The 23,314-nt window shown below is 35.6% G+C and overlaps 1 protein-coding gene across 20 annotated transcripts in view; it reads right to left on the minus strand.

The window, feature by feature from the left end:
* The window catches only part of CDK12 (cyclin dependent kinase 12), a 171,720-nt gene that overhangs the window by 113,846 nt on the left and 34,560 nt on the right, over positions 1–23,314 (minus strand). For 6 of the 20 annotated variants that reach the window (XR_015733837.1, XR_009622581.2, XR_009622582.2 and 3 more), the window contains exons 13-15: positions 22,267–22,374; positions 21,485–21,931; positions 10,932–11,024 (exon numbers count right to left, since the gene is read on the minus strand). Coding sequence is in view for 10 of the 20 variants with exons in the window: in XM_034415848.3 (XP_034271739.1) it covers positions 19,346–20,034; positions 21,485–21,931; positions 22,267–22,374 (1,244 nt within the window). In the remaining 10 variants the exon portion in view is untranslated. Of the gene's footprint in view, positions 1–10,931; positions 11,025–17,437; positions 20,035–21,484; positions 21,935–22,266; positions 22,375–23,314 lie in introns of those variants that run through there. The other 14 variants (XM_034415848.3, XM_034415850.2, XR_015733839.1 and 11 more) reach the window with 8 other exon arrangements.

The raw sequence follows: 23,314 nt of genomic DNA on the forward strand, positions 1-23,314 counted from the left end.
AAAGGGCAGAATTATCAGTGATAAACTGAATATAAATTGGGAAATATAAATTATGTCTTTCCAAAAATTGTGTCTCTTCACAATTTGTGACAGCTTTCATCAAATATGGTCACAATGCATGATGATACAGTGATATTAAATTCTTGCATAAATTCAGAGTCTCATGGAAAATCCACTCGGAAAAGGCAGAATAGGGAAAGAAGAAGAAGAGAATTATGATGCAATCTTAAAGAGGTAGGATAAATGATAAATTTGCTTGCAACTGCTGTAAAGAAGATTAGGAGTTATTTCTTTATATGTTTTTTATTTACTTTCTTTTTTTCACCTGTTTTATATTTTTCTTCACTCTTTTTCTTTTCTATAAATATACACTGCATGTTTGTCTTTTATTATTGTAAAAAAATTTTTTTTTACTAAAATTATTTTTAAAAAGAAAAAGAATCCAATTCTGTCTCTTGGACTTCTGGATCAAAAACCAGAATATAAATCTAACAAATAAAACTACTATGGTTACAGCTAAAGGATGGAGTTCAAAGAATAACTGAAATCCTACAAGTTTTACAGTCCTGATCTGCAGAAATAGGCAAATATTTTACTGATACAGAGAGTAATCTGGATTGATAAAGACCACTCATAGGAACATCACTGATTCATCAGTTCAGATCTAACTCTATCATTGCTACCTATAAATCGCTGATTCAAGTGAACCATCTAATGAAGTCATTTTTGCTTCTGTGCAAAAAAATGCATCACTCTTTTAGTAACTTTTAATAACCTCAATGGTAATAACATTGCCACATAGGTACTCCTCATTTTGTCACCCCAACTGTGACCAATAAGTTAAGCAAAGCATTTGCTAAGTGAATCCATGACTTTTCTTATGATTTTTACTTGGGGTTTTCTTTTATTTAAGGCCTGTGGAGGTCGTAAATGCAAGAACTGATAATGAAATTATCTTTTCATCACTGTTCAGACTATGAATGATTGCTAAATAAGGTGGTCATTAAGGAATGCCTATCTGTAACTCCACTGTCCAATAAGCTCACTCTGTATCCCCTCTACTATATTGCCTCTCTAACTGTATTTAGGACAGAAGTATAAATTATGGATGTGGTTCTGATCTGACTAAATCCTTAACAGAGCTATGTTAATTTGGGTGGATTTGGGAGATATGTAAGTGGCAGCAGGGAATCCAGAAATGATTTGGATATATTATTTCAACCCCCCATCCTTATTGTGACTGAAGAGCTCTTAATAAGCCACTTATTTTGAATAAAAGGTAGAAAACGCAATGATAAAACTGGTTTTATTCTTTCCTTCCTCTGTCTACACTGTAACATTCCTTATATAAAAAGCTTGATGAGAACGAATATCATTCCACAGACATGCATAAACTCTCTTTCTCTCATATATACAAAAACACACACATCGACACATGGGGTTTTCATGGGCTGAACTGGGAGAGGGGAAAAAAAATCATCTGCATCCTTTTTTGTCTTTGATTAGAGTGCCATCTAGTGTCCATCATTAACACTAAAGTTAGAGCAGAAAGTATACAAAGAAACAAGATTCTGTCTATCCATGCATTTGTCAACCAAATAATTCTGAAAACTGAATAGAATAAGACCTAGTTTGATGTAGGGAGAAAAGCCACACACACAAAAAATCAGATTGCAGATAAATTGATTTTGGCCAGAAGTTATGGAGAAAAATATTCCAGGAAAAAAAATGTATCCCTTAAATAAACAGGTGCTTAGGGCATCAAAGGAAGGGGGACACCAAAGAGTTTTTTGCTTAGCCATCATGGTCTTAAACCTTAAAATGAAGTTTAAATTGTTGAAAAGGGAATTATGTTAAATGAAAATCTATTTAGATTTTCCTACCTTCCCATCCATCCTGTCTTCTCCCATGCCTTTCCAAGACAAAAATGATGGGTGTTAAGGGCCGTTGAATTGAGAAAAATAAAACACAGCATGCTTTAATGAAAAATACAAGTCAAAAAGCATGTTTTAATCAAAAAATACAACCCAAAGACAGTTCAACAAGAATGCAGGGATTAAGGAGAACCGGAAGCGTCGCGGCAGGACTGGCTGGAAAATAGGCTCTGACGAGCCTTGCAAAAATCCAGCCAGACAAATTGCTGTCGGGGGGAGGTCTTCAGACCAGATCCGTTTTGTAGGGACGGTGAAGAAGGAGACGCACCTCGGATGACCAAGAACAGGCAAGTTCCTTGGAGATCGGAGGAAACTCTTCGATCCGGCAGCAAGGACAGCGGCCATTATGATCATCATGAAGCTGGGGCAACCGGAATAAGATTTGTGCAGGAGCAGTGTTTTGGACTGAGTATTGGTACCGGGTGAGTGATTGGCCAAATCACAGGTAAAAAAGAAGTATTTTAAAATTTTCAAAAGAATCCCGGCGAGGAAATAACAGCTAATTGGTGTTGGGGAATGTTAATGGAGGGAGAAAAACAAAACGAAAGTTAAAACCCAGAACTTGATATTTGGATTGGAAATTGGATTTGGAGATATTAAAAATTATTATAAGAAAAAAAAATAGTTTCTGAACAAGATTGGACATAATTTTAAAAGTTTTGAACTTTGAAGGAAGAACAAAGAAAAACTCAAAATAGAAAAGCCCTGTAAAGGAAATTTTTCAGTTGGATTTGAAATTGGATTTTAAACTGGAATTTGGGATATATACAATTAAGAATAGAAAGAAGAAACTTGAAAAGCATTTGATAAGTGGATTTAATACACAAATTGGATATTTTGCGACTTTGTTGATTTGAAACTTGTGGATTGGAGAGAGACATCTGCTGGCGGAAAAAAAGTACTACAACCAACAAGTTGAAATCTGGAAAAAATTACAGTGACCTTGAGCTACAAGAGCCGTGAGAAGTTTGAAGGAGGATTTGTTTTCTTTTAAGCTGTTTGATCTCAACAACCAAAGGAGATGGAAAATAACAAAACTGTAAATTGGGGTTAAAAACAAACCAGAACGTCAAAATGTGGCAGGAACTAATTGAGATGGTCAAAATGATGCGTGTATCATTCAATCTTGATAGAAAATGAAAAATTGTGTCAGAACATATTCAATTGGATAAAGAGGCTAAGAATGAGAAGTAAGAAAACAGCACTGAAGATAAAGACACTGATGATGAAAAATTAAATGATTACATTAGGAGTAACAATGAAAAAAAGAGAAGGGATAGGAGGAAGCTACCTACAAAAAAGAAGCAAACTAAGGGAAGAAAAGGAAAGGGGAAAAGGCTAGAGGAAAATATTTTTAATGATTACATTGGGATTAACAGTGGCAAAAATAGAGAGAATAGGACGAAGCAAGAGAAAAAAGAAAAGGGGAAAGGATTAGGCACAAAAAAGTTAAATGATTACACTGAGATCAACAGTAAGAAAAGTGAGAGGAGAAAAGGGGAATAGATCAGATGGGAACTTAGGGCAAACTAGACAAGTAAAGGAGTTAAAAGTCAAAGGAAGGATACAGAAGAAAAGACAAAATAATTATAAAAAGGAAAAAAGAAAAAAGAAAAAAAGAAAATGAGAGAATGGGATAAAGGGAGGAAAATTTTAAGAGGTAGATTGTTGGATGGACCAAGAGAAAATGGTTAAAAGGAGTACTTAATGGAAAGGAGGAAGGGTAATACGATATATACCTATAGTAATAAGTGAACTGTATTTTTATTAATATTTGTGATTGTAATACGAAATATATTGTGTACTACGAATGGTAGAATGGAGAAAAACAAGGGAAAGGAGGAAAAGAAATATGCTATATACCTATAGAATTTTATTGTAAAAATTGAATTATGATATAAATTGTGAAATACAAAAATGGTAGAAGGGTTAACATATGGAAATTCAAATGAAATTGAAATTGAATAAGAAATTAATAGAAATTAAGAAAAAGAAGATGATTAAGAGATTAATATGATGTTTGTCAAAAAAGTGAAAAACAAATCTGGTGGTGTGAAAAACAAATCTGAAGAAATATATTATTTTTGGTAAAATGGTAAAATGATTAATAGGGAAATAAAAAATGATAAATTGGTCCACTTTAGAAAATAATTGATATTAAGAGACAAATGTGAAATATCAAGCTATAAAAAAATAGAAATTAAGGATGGGAATGACTATGTTTAAATTAAATGGTTTCAATAGAAAAAAGGGAACGAGAAAACAAATTGATGATAATTTATAAATGTGGTGATTTTATTTATTTATTTATTTATTTATTTATTTATTTATTTATTTATTTATTTATTTATTTATTTATTTATTTAATTTATATACCGCCCTATTCCTGAGGGACTCAGGGCGGTGAACAGCGAACGATAAAAATACATGTAATACAAACGTTTTTTTTTAAAAAAGAAAACCAATTAAAATATACTAAACACTCTGGTCCTAGATAATTCAAGACATCCCAGTTTAAAACAAAATCAAAAGCAATATAAAGGGAAAGTTAGGCCAGGCCGGCCTGCTGAAACAGGAATGTTTTGAGGGCACGGCGGAAAGTGCGCAGATCTGGAATCCTCTGTATCTCTGGGGGGAGCTCGTTCCAGATGGTGGGTACCCTCACAGAAAAGGCTCTCCCCCTGGGGGCCGCCAGTCGACAGTTTGGCTGACAGCACCCTGAGAAGCCCCCCTCTATGGGAGCATACTGGTATATATATATTTTGAGAAATATATGTGATAAATGGAGAAATAAGATAATGAAATGAAATAAGATTAAGATTGGAGGTTAGGGCAGATGGTAATATTGATTATATATTAAATATTAAACTGAGATGAAAAATAAATAGGAAAAAAAGAATATTATGGCAGAAATTGAAATATATAAATTACATTTGGGAAAAAATTTAAGAAGCGGATGGGAATTTAAAATATTATACTTATGTTATAAGATGTATAAATTTGGACGGTGAATACTCTATTCAGAAAAAATGTACTGTTTGTATATTCGTTTGTTTTAAAATAATAAAAAAAAAATAAAAAAAGAATGCAGAGATTAAAAACATAAAACTTAAAACAAATATACTGTATTCCTATGAAAAAGTTCTTCCATCCATTTAGCCTACCTATTCTTGTCTAGTCTAGATTTTTGGCCATGTCCCACTGATGCTTTTTAGTAATTGGGATGAAAAGGGTCTTCCCACTGTGGAACAACTTCTCCATCAAGATATTGTTTGTTCAGAAAACCCAACAGAGCCTACAAACCATGCAGTATCAATAGTTTTTAGAGGTGATTGGCAATAAGATAATCAAGAAAAAGTCCATCTCATTGTCAACGAAATATAATGTTTGATACTGCATTAATATTTTGATTAGTTTATATTTATTGCTTTTTTCCTTGGATTTGGGATGACAAAGCATATATAATTTAAAAATTATTATGAAGACTTTATACTGTTTATTAAAAAAAACAACACACATCTTCCCTCAAAATTTCCATTCCTAAAGCAAGGAAGTTGTGCCCCATTTTACGAACTTTTTTAAAGTTGTTAAATCACTTTAGTTATTAAGTGAATCATGCAGTTATTAAGCAAACCTGGCTTTCCTCATTGACATTGCTTGTTGAAAGCTGCCTCGGAAGGATACAGACAGTGGTCCTGGGACAGAACAATTGTCACAAATACATGCCAGTTGCCAAGCACCAGAATGTTGATCACATGACTATGGGGATGCTGCAACGGTTGTGTGAAAACCAGTCATAAGTCCCTTTTTTCAGTGTTATTGTCACTTTGAACCGTCAATAAACAAATGGAGGTATACTTGTAATACGAATATGCCGTATCTTGTATTTAAAAATAAGAATTGAACATATTTTTTATTTTTAAAACATATGCTTTTAAAACTAATATCTTACAGCATTTAAATATTTATTTTTAGAGTTTGTTGTGTTTTATTTTATTATTTTATTTTATTATTCACCAAAGACAGTATACTAAATAGCATATCGCCCCCAACAATCTGGGTCCTCATTTTACCCACCTTGAAAGGATGGAAGGCTGAGTCAACCTTGAGCCGGTGAGATTTGATCTGCTGATCTGCTGAACTAGCAGTCAACTGAAGTAGCTGCAGTACTGCACCCTAACCACTGTGCCATCTCAGCTGTGTGTTGGCGAGTCTGTGTTGACAGTCTTTTATGCTTGACAATATTCTTTTCAAGAATCAATTCTATTATTGTTTGTTAAAACAAGTGACAACAAATTATATAATGAATTAGAGCCAGTGTCAAATGAATTGCTGAGAGCTAATTTTTGTAACTAATAATATGTATACAAGTGTATGTATATACCAGTGGTGGCGAACCTTTTACTCACCAAGTACCAAACAGGTTTGTGCTTTGCGCTCTTTGCGCACACGTGTACCATCCGTGCTAATGTGCAGCTCCTCCCCATGCGCTGTGTGCGCAACCACATCATCTGCACATGTGCACAATTTTCACACGTGCGCACCATGCGCTGTGCACGCAATGGCACAATCTGCACATGCACATGGTTTCCACACACAATGCACACACATGAACACCATCTACACATGCTGCACACCAGTACTCTTGCATGCATGTGAGAGCTCCGAAGACCAGCTGGGGCCCTTGAATTGCACACATGCGCACCAGAGGCCCAAACACCAGCTGGGGCACACGTGCATGCACAGCTGCAAGTGAGTTGGGGGACAGCTCTCGTGCCCGGAAAAATGGTTCTGCGTGCCACTTCTGGCACTCGTGCCATAGGTTTGCCATCACGGGTATATACTCTGTGTGTGTGTGTGTGTGTGTTCTGTGCGTATGTGTGTTCTGTGTATGTGATATCAATTCACTACACCTGGAAAAAGCTAGTCCTGGATTAGGGCATTCATTTTAACAAATGGATGTGCAGCATTTACAAAAGAACAGAAAGCCAAAATAATAATAAACAACTTCTAACACAAGGCAACACACCAAAAGGAACAAGGCATGGTTGCCCCTTTTTTGTCCTCCTCATTTTTATCAGCACTAGAACCATTAGCAAAGGAAATATAGAACATCAGGAAAACTCCTGAAATTTTAAATTAGCAACTCAAAAGCATTCATTGAAATTACATGATGACAAATTTACAATTACCAAAGCAAAATACTCCTTAGGCCTCTTAATGAAATGTATACAGCAACGTGGATTTATGTCAGCTTATAGGTCTAATAAAGAAAAAAACCTCAAATGCTGACATGAAATTTAGCAGAGGAAGACGTGAGGTTTAACGTTGCTGTTAAAAAGATTAAATACTTAGGACTTTGTATGACCAAAAATTAGGATTTGTATAAAAATAACTATCTACAGCATTAGAAAAAATACAACACGTATCTCCAGATGGGAAAAAATAGATTTCATAGGCTAAGTAGAACTATAGTCATCAAAATGAATATTTTACCAACACTTAAATTTCTTTTTCTGATAGTTCCAGTACATATTGATAATAAGATATTAAATGATTGGCAGATATACCGAACTACATACAGTATGTGCCAATAAATTAAATTCAAAATTTTGTAGGACTCAAAAGTGAGGTGGATTAATGGCTCCAAACTTTAAATTGTATTACAATACTAGCAGGTTAAGGTAGTTTTAAGAGAGACTGGTATCTCTTGATCACTCAGTTACATCTATAGTGGAGACAGGACTTTCAAATGGTTTGCATGAATATCTCTGCTAGACATAAACTGAAAAAATCTGTAAGAGATCATGCAATAATAAGTAATGTATTGGAGGAGAAAAACCAGAAAAAAGATCAGTCCAGAATGTCTACCCATTTCTATCATTATTACCTATGAATTTTATTAAGATGAAGGTCCAAAACAATTGTTCAGCAGAGAGCTAATAATTTGTTCACATTGCAAGGTTTAAAATCATCCAAAACTCATTCACAATGACCTAGTTTACCCGATCCATATTAATACTTCCAAATAGGCAGCAGAGTATTAAAAAAATGTAGAGGGGAATACTGAAAAAGTTGATTAAATTTGAAAAATCTGTATTACGTAACTCAGAACATTTACTGAGTCATACTTATAGAGTTTGACTCAGGATCTGAACAAACCGAAACTATGTTTAAATGGATGCAGCAATAGAGATGCAACAATTGGAATTTCAATGGAAGAAGAGTGTTAATTTACCGCAAAAATGTATTCAGAGAGAATTGATATAAAGTGAGTTATTGTGGATGTATCACCCAGTTTGATTACTAAAAGGGACAATTCATTATTTTAAAAGTTGATGGAACTGAAACGAGCAGTTATTGAGAACTGATGATAACAACAACATTAAGCTCAACAATTCTGGAAAATAATTCATACTAGAATGAAGCAAAATTTAAAAACTGAATTCCCATTTCAACTTTTTATATTCTTATATCAAATTTTTATCAAACTATATATATTCTCATAAAGCACACTGAATTGTCTTTATGTGTGATAAGTGCTACAAGGATACTACATTACTATGTGTTTTGTATGAAAAGATAACCTGATCCCTTCCAAAATGGCTAAGTTGTGAAAATAAGTTTCAATCGCTAGAATATATTCACACCTTAAAAGCAAATTTGACAAGAGATTTCAGCTCAAACTGAAAACCATTCTTAAGATTATAATTTAATGCATAAATTGGCACAATATAAACGATTGGACTTGTGCATAATATCTATATTTCAATTTTATGAGATAGCTAAATCAAAATAAAGTTTTAGTAATATAGACTGAATTCATTACAATATATAATTCCATTTTATAATTTATATTGTGTTCATTGTGGCTCTTGATATTCTTTTGTAGCTTAAATTTAATAATGATTGCTAATCTTTGATGTGATATAATATTTAAAACATATTTATCTATTTACAACTAATCAATAGGATAGTAGAAAGTTATAACCTTAATGATATTTTAAAATCCCTGGTTTATTTATTTGTATTACTTTCTTTTACTCTTTTTTCATATTGTTTTTTGTACTTATTTAGGTATTTCCTTTTAAAAGTCCAATAAATAATTTATAAAGACAAAGGAAGGAGGGAAGGAAAAGGAAGGAAGGAAGGAAGGAAGGAAGGAAGGAAGGAAGGAAGGAAGGAAGGAAGGAAGGAAGGAAAAACCAATTAGTGCACTGAGAGAAGTCCTAAAGCTTTAAATACCTGCTTTAATTTCATCTCTCTAGCTTTACTAACCAACATGGAGTTGTTCAAATGTGGACTATTAGCCCCAACCAGCATGATAAAGGTTTCTAAGGATTGCAGTTCAAAATATCCACAAGACATCAGGTTATTTACCACTTCTCTTTTCTGAAGAATGCAGAAATGGCTCCAACACTTAGCACTAGTCCTCCAAAACACCCTCTTCTATCAGGCAGACCTATTTAGTTCCAATGGAAACACTGAAGCCAACTGAGAAATGTTTGGAATGCATGACATTTTTGCATGCCTCAATTTGCCTAAACACATTCTTCACCCTGGACTTTAATATGCTTTGAATAATATTCTTTAGATTGGGAATTGGAACATGGTATTTCTGCACCCTCTGGAAGGCCAAATGCAGGGGCAGGGCTGAGGCACTCTTGCTCTTTCTTTTGTAAAACATTGCTTTTCCTGCCACCGATACTGTGATATATCTTCCTAAAATCATTGATAGGATTTATCAAATCTATTAAGGCTTGGTTGTTTTAAAGTTAGATTGCTAAACAAACTATAGGATCCTGGTATATGTGTGATGAAATCGTAACAGTTCAATTCACAAAGCCAAAACCAGGGAAACTATATTATTATGGGGAAGTTTGTTTGTTTGTAGGCGATGGGTGCAATATTATATGAATGATCCATTAAGATCATATTTTATATCACTAAGTTACTTAATTTTTACTATGGATGTTTCATCTGCATTGATGATGCATGTTGCAATTGTATATTGTATATTACGGGGAATCCCTGACATAGCCACCAGTACACAACTGAAATAATTAAAAAAATAAAAATTGTGACTTGACAAAGGTGTTTGTTTTACTATAGATGAGATAATAAGAAATGAAGAATGATTACTGTTGTGGGTTATTCAACAAGTTTATGGCAGAAACAAAATCTCAGCAAGGAGTCTTGTTCACAGCTTCATTTCTTAATCATGACCCTTCACTAGTTTCAAAGAACCTCCCAGTTCAAAATATGTTAATTTAGGAGAGATACCATGGAATTGCAGAAAAAGACTGGGATGCACTCCTATTTTGTTCAATATGTGGCTGATGCAAAAAAACATTAAAAAAAACCTGGCAGAATCTCTAGATTTATTTTCTGGCCCTGTAGATACTATATATGGTATAAAAATATTATATTAATCATATATATTTACTTCTATAAAACTTCACCCTACACTGCCACTGATTGCCTTTGTTCTGAACTTACGATTAAACATAATTGGCAACTTCCCTACACACTGCATAGCTTGCTGCAACGGCTTGATCTAGAATTATTGATTATTGACTAGGGGACATTTCTGTACCAGAATGCTATCAATAATCCAGAAAGTGTGCCAAGGCAGAAAAATAAAATCTCATTGATGTGGAGCTATCGTGTTTTCCCGAAAATAAGACCCTGTCTTATATTTTTTTGAACCCCGAAATAAGCACTTGGCCTTATTTTCGGGGAGGTCTTATTATTTTGGGGTGTGTGGAGGAAACCAGAAGAAATGGCGGGGGACCAGCTGCGCATGTGTTTAAATATTTTCAGGGAGGGCTTATTTTCAGAGGGGGCTTATTTTAGGGCACGCGCTCAAAAGCCCGATTGGGCTTATTATCAGGGGATGTCTTATTTTCAGGGAAACAGGGTAATGCAATAATCACTGTAGGTAGTATCAAAAAACAAAATATTGGGGATAACATCTTATACAATGCAACTACTTACAAACTTTGGTTCTCCTCTCCCTGAAGAGCATGCTTCCTGGGCTGTTTCCTGGGCTGAAAGTAGACCTCTTTTAACCATTATCCAGAATTTAACCTGTAGTTGGGAAAAATAATTTTTGTTGTTGTTATTAAAGCAGCTTAATTTAGATAGATGCAGTCAAGAGAACTCACGTAGCATAATAATTAAAAGCATGATTTAGGAACCAGCCACCCTCCCACCCATTTGCTCAGCCTAGTTCCAATTTCAGGCAAAGTACACCAAAAACTCACTTGGAGGCCTTCCACAAGCTGTGTTCTTTCAGCCTTCAGGGTCTGGTCAGAAATTTCAAGATCTGAGCCTCCTTCCCTGGTCTCTAAGGGAAATCTCAGAGTAAGGGGTCAAAACCAAGGACCATATTAATATTTTTATATTTGGCTCAAAAAAAAAAGCCTGGTCATTTTTTTTTTCTATGCTAGCATGCTCCATCCTTTGCTCCAAGGCTCCACCTCCCAGTCAGCTGGACATTTGTTAGCCAATTGTGAGCACAAGAACAATACAAGGAAACCTTAATGACTGCAGAGTCTATTACTGAAATAATGTCATTGTCTTGTATTATTAAAAAATCAGAAACACAAATACTAAGAGTTTTATAGAGCTGTGATACTGTAAATTATTTTCTACTGCATAGATCAGAACTGTTTTAAAACTTCTACATTCAGATTTATACATCATCACAGTTTGCAATCAAACATCAGCAACAAGTGTTTGAATTCTAATAGCAAAGCATTCTGAACTAAAGCCCTACAAATTCTATGTCTATAGAAAGCTTAAGGTGCCATATAGGTTGGCTGAATCATACATGGAACTTGGTACTGGAAGGTCCCAGAGTTGCCTGACTTAGATGTGCAAATAAGTTGGCACGAGTATGAAATACCATTTTCATACTTGTTAGTGAAGTTAGTCCTTGTATACTGGCAGCACTAAGTATATAACTCTCAAGCAATACATATATGTGTGAACCGGTCCAGTAACTGAAACAGATATAAGTGTTTATTTAGGCAAACTTAATTCTGGAGGCAAAATCAGCACATTTGTGAGGTCTATTAGGACTGTTAACACAATTGTGCCTTTAAAACAGTAAGTGGAACAAAGGGGCATATGATCATTAGGCCCACCTATAAATCTGTTTAGCCTTCTTAAAGGTGGTATATATAGTCTTCTCTACAAAGCTCTTTAAACCTAAAAGCAATTTCTGCTGAGCAAATTATGCCTTATTTGTTCATGTGTCTTTAAGGGATTGTGCTTATCTTCCTATTTGAATTACTGGAGATGAACCAGTTTGTTTGAGTGATGGGGAGGATTGTTCTTTGGACTTGAGATAGCATTCCCTAGCCTAGTGCCCTTCAGATATGATGGGTTATATCTCTCATAACAACAATCCAATTCTAGTTGGAAATTATTGAACTGATGCTCCCAAAATACGAAGCATACAAGATTTGGAGCAATGTGCTTTAGGTATAGCTGTCAAGATGGAAACTGAGCAAATAAACATGTTTTTTCATCCAAATATGATAGATTGTTGAGGTGAGCCTGTTTATTATTTTAAAATTGGGGCCTGTTCTGTATAGAAATGTGGATTTCCCACTGTACAATTAAGTTTATGAGTGTACTCTGTCACTATAGCACAGCGCAGGAAAAATGACCTCATAGCAGAAACACAAATATGCATACCACTGTCTTTATCACTACCATCAAATAGGTCCTATTTTCCTCCATGTTTATATTATGGAGAAATGAACTTTTCTAGACTTGTGAGAAGAAACAATCGCATACACCTATGCAGCAAAGACAAGAAACACAGAAGCAATCTTCTTAGAGGGAGTTGGATAGACATTCTACCAAATAGGAGAAGAAAGAAGTCTATGTGTAATTAATGTTGTAATGCATATTTAAAAAGAGGAATACTGGTTAATCTTTTGTTATTTGATGCCTCATATTGTTAGTGTGCTCTATGGTTTCATTACAGCTATATTAGTTTTGCAGTTCAAATTTATAAATGACAATAATTTGTTGATGTCAGCTAAGTGCATGGAAAGTTGAAGTGCTGACTTCATTACTATGGTGTTCATTATCATTGATGCTCTCTGAGCTTGGTTGTTTTCTTGCAGGCATTTCATTACCTGATAAGTAACATCACCAATGCTTTGATGATATGCACTGTTGCTACCCAGTTGGGTAATGAAATGTTTGCAAGCAAACTCAGAGCACCAAGGCCTCCACAGTTCAACCCCAAGCTACCGGTATATTCTCTTCTATTGGAAATACATAACTCCCTATATTGCCAATTTCCTGTAAAAATAATTCTATATAAAATAGCAAAGGACAAATGACATTCTGCTATTTACATTTACATTTGTATGTTTTTATATCTACATAGAGATATCCATATATACAAATGTGTGTGCATGAGCATGTGGTGTATATCATGGAAATCTGAGCCTTAAAAATGAAATATTGTTTAAAGAAAGACCATTCAGAACAGTACATCATACCAAAATATAGAGCATATAGCTTTCTTTACACCAAATCAAGGAAGCCTATAAAAAGGAAGCACAAATTTGATAGCAGGAAATTTGAATTAAAAGTGCTTATGAAATATATACTAATAGGCACAATGACCCAATACTGAAGCAGCAACAGTAAGTTGTTGTGGTACCAGCAACTGAGTATCATTGTTGAGTAATAAGATGTGAAAGGTACAGGAAAGTCTTTCCCTGGAATTAAAATCATGAATGCAGATTTGAGGCTTCTTGAAACTGTTTTTCCATAATTAAAAAAGCAAATTCCTGACCTAGCTATTTGAATATATGCAACCACAAAAAGAAGTACCATATATTCAAATAGCTAGATTAACCTGCATTTCAATTTTCTGAATGTTCTGTTTCGGTATTTCAATAGAGACATTTAAATATTGTGAATTAGTTTGTAATGTATTAACTGCTACTAAAATGCTAATTGCAAGCAAGTATTCACAAACCTGCAGATCAAAGCCTAGAATTCTATTAAACTCAATGTGTGGTTTCTGTCCAAATACATACATGATTGTTCTGTACAGATAGTCCTCAAGTTAGAACCATTCATTTAATGAGTTTGAAGTTACAGTGGCCCTGAAAAAGTGACTTCACATTTTCAACTATTGCAGTATCCCTGTGCCCATGTATTCAAAGTTTGGATAGTTGGCAATTAGCATGTATTTATGACAGTTACAATGTCCTGGGCGTATGTGATCACTTTTTGTGATTTTCTGACAAGCAAAGTCAATGGGAAAGCAGATTCATTTAATGCAGTTGCAGTGATTCATTTAACCTTTGTGGTAAGAAAGGGCGTACAATGGGGCAAAATTCACATAACAACTCTCTTGCTTAGCTAAGGAAACTTGGGCTCAATTTTGGTCATAAGTTGAGGTCTACCTGTATAAATTGGAAACTGTCAAAATTGATGGAATTTGTGAATTCTAAATAAATAAAAGCAGCCTGCATTTGTACAGGCAAGATAATTTGAAGTGAATACAGAAAGAACTGCTCTATGTAAGTCTATCCACCCCCACTGTGTCTTTCTCCTCTTTTGATGATTTTTAAAATAATGATTTTAGATATATGAGAGATGGCCATAGCTTGACAACATTTCAAGAGAGACAAGAGTTCTTGAAGAAAATTTTGACTAATTAGCAAGGGGAACTAATGCCTTGTCCTTTGCTCTTCTGACTAGCAAAATAGAAACCATACAATTGAAACTGATGAAAAGTAAAATATGCCAACTTTGTTTCAACCATATGGTTTAGACTAATCTGGATTGTTTTTTCGGTGCAGAATTTTTATAAATATACAGCACACGAACAGCTCTTGTGCATGAGTTGCAGAGATGCTTTATAATATTGAAACTGTACAGGCAATTAATCAACCACCACTGGACTACTTAAACAGGATCAAGGCCTCGATGTAGCTTGCAATTTCTCACTTTGCATTCTTTATTCTTGAAGTTATAGCTTTTTGTTATGTATTTCTTCCACTGCAATAATAGGAGTTATGGGTAAATGATGGATCGTGAAGATTTACAAATAGAATAATGAACAACTTACAGGACAGAGGCACAGACCACTACCACTAGCACTGATATTTCATTTTTGTTTTCCCCTCATTTTATATCCTTGAGCAACCCTTTATCAGATGAGCACAATATATTCTTAAGATCTCAGATGCTGTTCACACTTAATATTGTCCAGGTCTCTGTCTTGCATTTGCTTTGCACAGAGTTGGAAAACAATCTATTATTTGCCTGTACTATATCTACATATTGCATAGGAAAGATCAGTGAACTGACTGACCTTTAGGGAAGACTTGCCCTGACATCACTGATCTGAACTTTCAATGAATTTGACAGATTATAGATAGAAGTACTCTCATCTTCATACACTGGAATTTGCAGGCAGCAACTCATTTTCGTTGCATTTTTCCAACACCAAAAATAGATATGGTCTTAAACCTACCAGACTAGTATTAGCATGATGAATCACTAGAATTTTTTTCTTTTGGGGGTGGGAGGTTGTAGAAAATGTTGCAAGTAAGTAGTTTTACAATGATCCCTGAAAGTGCTATTGCTAATGTATTTGACAAGAGAAGCTAATGTTCTGTTACAGGAGTACTGTAGTTCTGAAGTTGTAACAGACAAGAAAATTCCAGCTTTGATAAACATAATCTCTATTTTATTAGCAGTATTCTGCAATATTATTTTGTCAAAAGGTATGTATGTGTCAGTTTTCCAAGTATTTTGAAAAGTATTAAATCCAAAAAATGAAGGTACTTAGTATGTGATGGCTCCTTCATATATGCAAGTAATTATTTGCAAGGAAGTACAGGTATTCTTTGACTTACAACAGTTCATTTAATGACCATTTGAACTTACAACGGCACTGAAAAAAGTGACTTATGACTGTTTTTCAAAATTATGACCGTTGCAGCATTCTTATAGTCATGTGATCAAAATTCAGACACTTGGCAGCTAGCATGTAGTTATGATGGTTGCAATGTTCTGGGGTCACGTGATCATCCTTTGCGACCTTCTGACAAGTAAAGTTAATGGTGAAGCCAGATTCACTTAGCAACCATGTTACTAACTTAATAACTGCATTGATACAATTAACTACTGTGGCAAGGTCATAAAATGATGCAAAATTCACTTAATAACTCTCTCACTTAGCAACAGACATTGGGCTCCATTGTGGTCATAAGTCAAGGACTACCTGTAACAGGAAAGCACCTGAAATTCCAAATTAGGGATTTATGCTAATCAAATATTTAAAACTGATCCTTTTTTCCCCCAAAGTTGGCCTGTTTATGTCTTTATGGTATTTATATCTTCTTCTACCTCTTAGCACTTAGTAACCTTTTTAAAAAAAAGTTCCTGCAGTTTCACCCAAGTTAATTGGATATTGTTAATTCCTTAAGAATACAGAGAGTACTCCTTAAAAGAAACCATGGCAATCAAGATCAGGATACCATCCTACAGAAAGGACAAAGTGAGGTGAGAAATAAAGTAATGGTCCAGGGTGAACTCAATTCACATCTCTGCTGAACAGCACTAATTCAGAAATCTTAATATGGTTCAATGATGAAAGATTTTTAAAATGAACAAGGCAACCATCTATATAAAAACTGGCAAAATAGTTGTTGAGAATTCAGGAACTAAAATAATCGTTTTCTCAATTCCCTCCCAATGTATCATTAACTGTACTAAAATTCAAAGCAATTCCTTACTTCATTCAACGTACCAAACTAGGTACTGGTATTCTGGAAACCCTGTAAGCCTGTTCTGCATATGACAAAGCATGAAAAAAGAGGGAGTTGAAAAGACTCCCTTCTAAAAGAAGAAAAAATATCTTCCAAATCAATTTGCAACAGCAAATTCTTCACTTAAAGTTAACTTTCTACAGTGGTTGTGCTATGCTTCTAATTCAAAAGTTTTTTAAAAGTGCTTTGAACTGCGTTAAGTGTGCATACATGGCAGCATTCCTTAAACTAAATACATTTTTCCCAGAATCACAGAGTACCAGTAATTCTAGAGGGCAACTGAAAGATGTCAGGGGGGAAAGTGTTATTTTTCTGAAGCACCTACTTCTTTTGGAATCCAAAATGCTGTGTAATTCTGGTTTGTAGAGTTTGATTACATGCCTTCAAATTGATATCAATTCTAAATCACCACACAGATTTTCTCCATGGCAATCTGTCCCTAATCTGGCCTTTCATGTCCAATGGTAGGGAAAAAACCTTGAAGCAGGTGATTGAATCTGTGATGCTCAAATTCTTTCAGGTGAATACAAGAGAAAATGAATGGCCATATGGCTAAATGATAATTCTGTCTTTAGACAAAAGAAAGGATAGAAAGGATATGGAAGGATGGAGAACAGCAAAGGCATAATTGGAATACCAGGACAGTTTAAGCTTGCTAACATAAAAAAACATCAAGAAAAATGCATAATAAAGGAGGGGGGATCAGAGAGAGAAAACCCTCCCTTTTATTTACCATATTCTGCACATATAATACTTTTTTTTTTGCACATTAAGTATGAACTGAAGATTTAAAAGTACACACAAAATTTACACTTGGAATTTTGCAAACTTTCTACACTTTGCAGAACAAAGAAGACAGTATTTGTCTAGTATAATTACTATACTAAATGATTCCCTCTCATCCCTTTGTTTCAATTTCAATTATGACATCACTCCCTCGTCATGTTTAAGGTATACTCAGCAGCAGTGTGCTTCCCCAAAAATTGCAGTTTTTCTTCTCTATAATATGAAAGGTTTTTTTTATGAATGATCTATAGCAACTACCAAAATTCGCTGTGCCTTTCAATTTCTATCATGCGTCTTTGAAAACCCTCATTTCAAAGAATTGGAAGTGGGAGGAAGTGGAGTTACGTTACTAAGAAATTATGTCTTTCCATAATTCTGCATTTTGAAATCTTGGAGCATTATACAGTTTCCAGTGCAATTTTTTACAAAGATCTACGTGGGGGAGAGGAATAAAAAAAAATTGAAATTGAAAATTAATCAGTATGAGTGAAACTACTAAAACAAAAAAATAAAAATAGAACAATTAAAAATAAGTAAGTATCCTCATTTTATTGAGGAATGTTCCAAAAAGTCTTCTCAAACACTGAAAACAGTGTTTTATCATATAAGAGATATCAACACTTATCTTTTAAAGACTGAGAAAAAAATAAACCTATTCAGGTTTCCTTCATTTTAGTATTAAATACCCTCCACCCCAAGAATTTAAGAATTACAAAGTTTTTGGTTTTTATTTTATTTTAGCCATTCACTCAGGCTGTATGAACTTCAACAAAAAGACACTTGCCATTCTTAAGAGAGAAAATTAAAAAAAATCATTCCATCCACTACTCAGTGGACTCACTACAGAAACTTAGTTCAGCTAAGGTTTGGAAGTGAGTATAACAGCACAGGGCTTTTCACAGTAAACCAGGGAACAGCTTACCCTTGGAAGAATGTAGCCTCCTGCCTTTTCACATAAAGAAACAATAACTAAGAAGAGGGAAAAATCCCAAGACTTACATAACATAAACATTTTTTTTCTAATTCAGTATAAAAGGCATGTAGGCACCATCTGACAAATCTTGAAATTCAAGAAGGCAAGGGAAAAACAAAACATGTATGGACTTTGCAATACTGAGATTAGATCTAGATGAGCCGTAGAATGAGCTGACCGAGTGACTGATGGTGCTGAACTACACTTTTCAAGCATTCTTCTTCCCAGAAAGGTGCAGTCTTGGCTTTAGAAAAAAGATTAATACAGCCAAGGGGATGCTGGGCTATTATCTCTCTCCATAATATGCTGAATTTTCTGCCTACAAGAGGGAACATTTCTGTCTCTTACTCCACATGTGGATTTCTCCACCTGCTATTTGAAATAGTACAGCTCATTCTAAGACTTCATTCTGCAAAAAAGATAGACCAAGACACTGATTCATCTCATCCAGATCTTCAGTGGGCTGTCAGAAATAGCTCAAGTCATACAAGAACATTCAATTCATGTCTCCAATTTATTCTTTTACCTAAGAAATCTTTCCTTCTTTTCCCTCTCCCTCCCCCCCACACACTTGTCAATGTAGCAAAACTCATCACATCAAACCCAAATCAGTAGATTTTGGGGGATGGAATGATGTCACAAAAAGGCTAAAGATTTTCACTCTAAAGCCCTGAGGGGAAAGAAACAGAGCAGCCCAGTGAGCAAAAGGGGGGAAAGTATCAACCATTTCTATAATAGGTGGTCAATGGTTTGCCCATCAAACTAGTTGCTCTGAGGTTAAGAGAATAAGAAAGTAAACACTACCCCCCTCATGCCACCTTTCAGTCATTTTAATAAGGTTCCCCTCTTCCTCCTCTTGGAGGTACTCTATTCTGCCCACGAAATGCTTTCCCATATGCAGTGGACTGGACTGGGTTTCCCCACGTGTGGCTTGTTCCTGTGTCACTCGAATTTGTTTCTCCCACCTCATTGTAGTTATGAATGTTGGCCTCTGAGTGTACCAGTGTATTGTTACTCCCCTCAGTTTTGATGAAGGACTGCCCAACGGCAGAATGTATCGCTAAAGGAACTCGGGTGAAACGGAGGTCCTGGTCCCCAGGGAACTGAACTGATCCTGTGCTCTGGTAACTGCTGGGCTCCCTGATGTGGCTTGTGGAACCCAGGAAGGTCCTACTTTTCCCCGCAGTTGGGGATGATGTCTCTGTTAAAGTCTGGATGGAATTTCTTTCATCAACATCAAAGTTGCAGCCCTCGGGCCCGTCGGTGCTGTAAGTCCTGGATGAAGTTTGTGACTTGGTGTATTCCGAGGAGGGCTTCCCAACTTGGGGTTCCTGCTTTTGGTGGCTCAGCAGCCCTGCCTCTTGCTGGGATAAAAGTTGGAGGAGAGCGGCTGTCATAGCCGGGTTCAACTCCTGAGCTGCATTAGAGTTGTTCTCTTCAGCCAGATTGGGTGGTGGCAGCGGTGATGGTCCAGGAGGCTCAGGGGGTCTCTTCTCTGGTGGGAGAATGTGAGGACAGGCTGTGGAATGGTTACTTCTTTTAAATACCATCTCATAAGTACATGTGAACAAACATTAAACATTTTAGAGACAGATATAAAGGAAGTGGGCAAATTTAGGGAAGAGAACATTCTTTGAAAAAAAAATAACTTCCAGATTATCAGACATAAAAAAGATTGCATACTGCAGGACTCAAAAATTCTCGTTCTGAGATCTTTGAGAGCCACTGCCAGTCAGGGTGATAGCTGTGTGTGCTTTAAAACTTTTTTTTAAAGAGGTAAGCCAAAGCAAAACAAATTTATCCATCAAACTTATCTAAATTCTGGGACCCATGTACAAGATAATTATTTGTTTTTTACTGTTTATTATACATCTGATTGTCATAGTTAGTTGCAAAGATCTAGGCAGGGTACTGAAGTTGTCCGTCCGTCCCCCCAGCCCCAGAAAAAATGGTGCTGAATCCCTCCTTCATCTTCTTAAATTTCAGCAGTCATGGCTCATGTATTTTCAAATACTCTCTGAAAAGAAAATAGCTAAATATACTCCTTTAAACAAATGAAAATATTATTTTCACTATGAAGAATATCATATAAACAACAAAGTTCCATATAGAATATACAATAACCCTTCCCATAATCAAAACCCATATGGAATACCCCAAAGAAGAAATGTATAATGATCCAATTGTACAAGAGACCAAGCAATATGCTGCTCATTTCCATTTTGGTAAAATATAGGAATTCTCCCCATAGTTACTTCAGATATCCCAAACCATTGAAGCTGATAAGAATGGACCCTCTCCACCAATATTAGCCTAGTTCAGAATAAGTATCTGGCATTTCTACTTCATTTTAGACTGTGGTAGTTTCTTTCATAAGAAGGGTGAGATGATGGGGCAGGCCTCAGCGGGAGAATCTGTGTCCTCTCATATGTAGAACAGACTTCTTTTGAACTCCTTTCCTCAGCACAGATCAGCAATTATTTTAAGTTCACCTTCATAAAGGACTTAAAGATTTAATTAGAGTAACGTTAATTATAGGTTTAATTCTTCTAACATTCTAAAGACTAGTTGTAAGGTTTCTAAGCACAAAGCTAGGGCAGTAATGAGGAGGACTATGATCTAGCCTTCTCAGTACCATGCTAGCTTCCATGTGCATGAAAACTGACATGAGAGAGTATCTGAGCAATCACTTCTCAATTTAACAAGGTACATGCCAAGACTTCCCAGCCTTATGTCCTGAAAATTCTTTCACGAGAGAAGCTAGGGCCAAGAGTACACAACTTGCTCAAGGTCTTATGACGAGTATTTTCAGGAACCCAAAACTGTCGCCAGATTCCACACACACTCAGAGACGACTACCAGGCTTGGTTAAAGAATATTCAAAGTTTTTTTTATTTACCACATGGAAAGACCCATATAATCTTTCCCCCTTAAGTCCTAGGAGCAAGGGGGTGTCTCAATTTATTTACCTGCAGTTTCCTCCTGAGGCAAAGTGGGGGTTTTCCGCGGCCCCCGTAGATCGCTGTTCTTGTCACTGCTATTCTGCTCTGTATTTGTTGCAGGCTCTTGGGTTTTAATTAGCTGGCTCAGCAAAACTGCCAGAACGCTTTGCATGTCTCCCTGAGTGCCTGCTGCTTCAGGAGTGGGTTGTTCCTCAGAGAGACGGCCTGGTTCCTCAACAGCTGTTTCCTCTTCAGGCACTTTCTGGGAATCCTGCACTTGCTGAGTGGTGGTGGCTTCATTGAGTGCATTGATAGATTGGTTAAGGGCCTCTAGCTGTTGCTGCATCTCAGGGTTTGAATGAATGTTGAGTAGCTGGGCCATCTGTGGAACACTTAGGTCTGTCTGGCTCTGCAACAAGTTCAGTAAGACAGCCAGCTCACTCTGATTCAGCTGCTGTGTGATGTCACCAAGACCTGCTGAAAACATGAGGCAAGGCACCAGGGAACAGAAAAAGAAGCAAAAGACCTTAGAAAAAGTAGAGCAGGAAATTGTCTATATGTAACTCTACCTCTTGCTTACAGACACCTTTAGTGTTACTCTCCTCTTTTCCTTCAAGAAATAATTTTTAAAATTATTTAATGTAAGAATTATAAATGACACAGCAATCTAAGGACATAGAGTGTATACATAGGGGCAAACAGAAATATCAACCAGAGTAATTCAAAATACTAGTAGTAGAATTCAAAATACTAGTAATACTAATTCAAAATGCTTGAGGGAGAACTATCATATAAGCCCAGCTTCTCACCTGACATATCAGGATGGATTGTATGCCTACTTGCGGAGCTGAATCTATGGAAACATCTCTCAATCTGGAATCCTCTACACATCTGGAATTTAGCCTTCATGTTACTAGCTGGAGATTATAAAAACTGAAGTTCAGGAAAACTGACATTCCCTAATTTGGAGGAATCAGTCTAGACTGTAGAACGGAAAGGCACACATTTCACCTTTATTGTATATGGCTATACCATTAAGGAAATTCCTCTGTTTGGTCCAGTTTTATACACCTGCTAATTTGCACTACTGCCTGTTGGAATTGCAGCCTCAGCTCCCTCGGTGCATTTGCCCCATCTGTCTTCAGTTTCCAGAATTTTGCTCATTTTAGTGTGGTGGATGATAGATGTCAGGAAAGTCAGTGATACACCAAATAAGGAACCAAAGGAGACAAAGGAGATACTAGGACTGGATGCTTCAACAGTCCTTCAATGGTTAATTAACTGTAGGAATGTGCCTCAATGACTAAAATAATTGTGTATCTCAAAAGTAAATCTGACACAGAATTTAATTCAAACTGGACACAATTCTTCAATTATAATTCAATATATAGATTCTATCACATGCAAAATTTAAATACCTCTCTGCATAATTTTATTAATAAAATGCAAGCAATGGTCAGTAGGACTGCAAAGTCTATATTGTAATTTCGTAGGCCTTCTAAAGCAGAGTAACTTCTAATAATATGGACTGAATTTATTGAGATTTATAAATTTCATTTTATGATTTATATTGCATTGAGTATGTTTCTAGATATGTATGCTTTGCTTAGAGCTTAAGAGTGATGTTCAAGCTTTTAAAATGATATAACATATTCTATTATTCACAATCAGTTAATTATATTCTGGAAATCCCAAAGCTGCTTTTTTTCAAGAGGCAACTGGACTTTCTGGTTTTCCTTTGAAGACATTTCGCTTCTCATCTAAGAAGCTTCTTCAACTCTGACTGGATGGTGGGGAATGGAAGGATTTATACTCTTGCAGACAGCTGGTCATTTTCATGCTTTTAAGCAGGTCGTT

This window comes from Pantherophis guttatus, chromosome 4, assembly GCF_059756535.1.
Source record: "Pantherophis guttatus breed Tessera chromosome 4, ASM5975653v1, whole genome shotgun sequence".
Classification (NCBI taxonomy): domain Eukaryota; kingdom Metazoa; phylum Chordata; class Lepidosauria; order Squamata; family Colubridae; genus Pantherophis; species Pantherophis guttatus.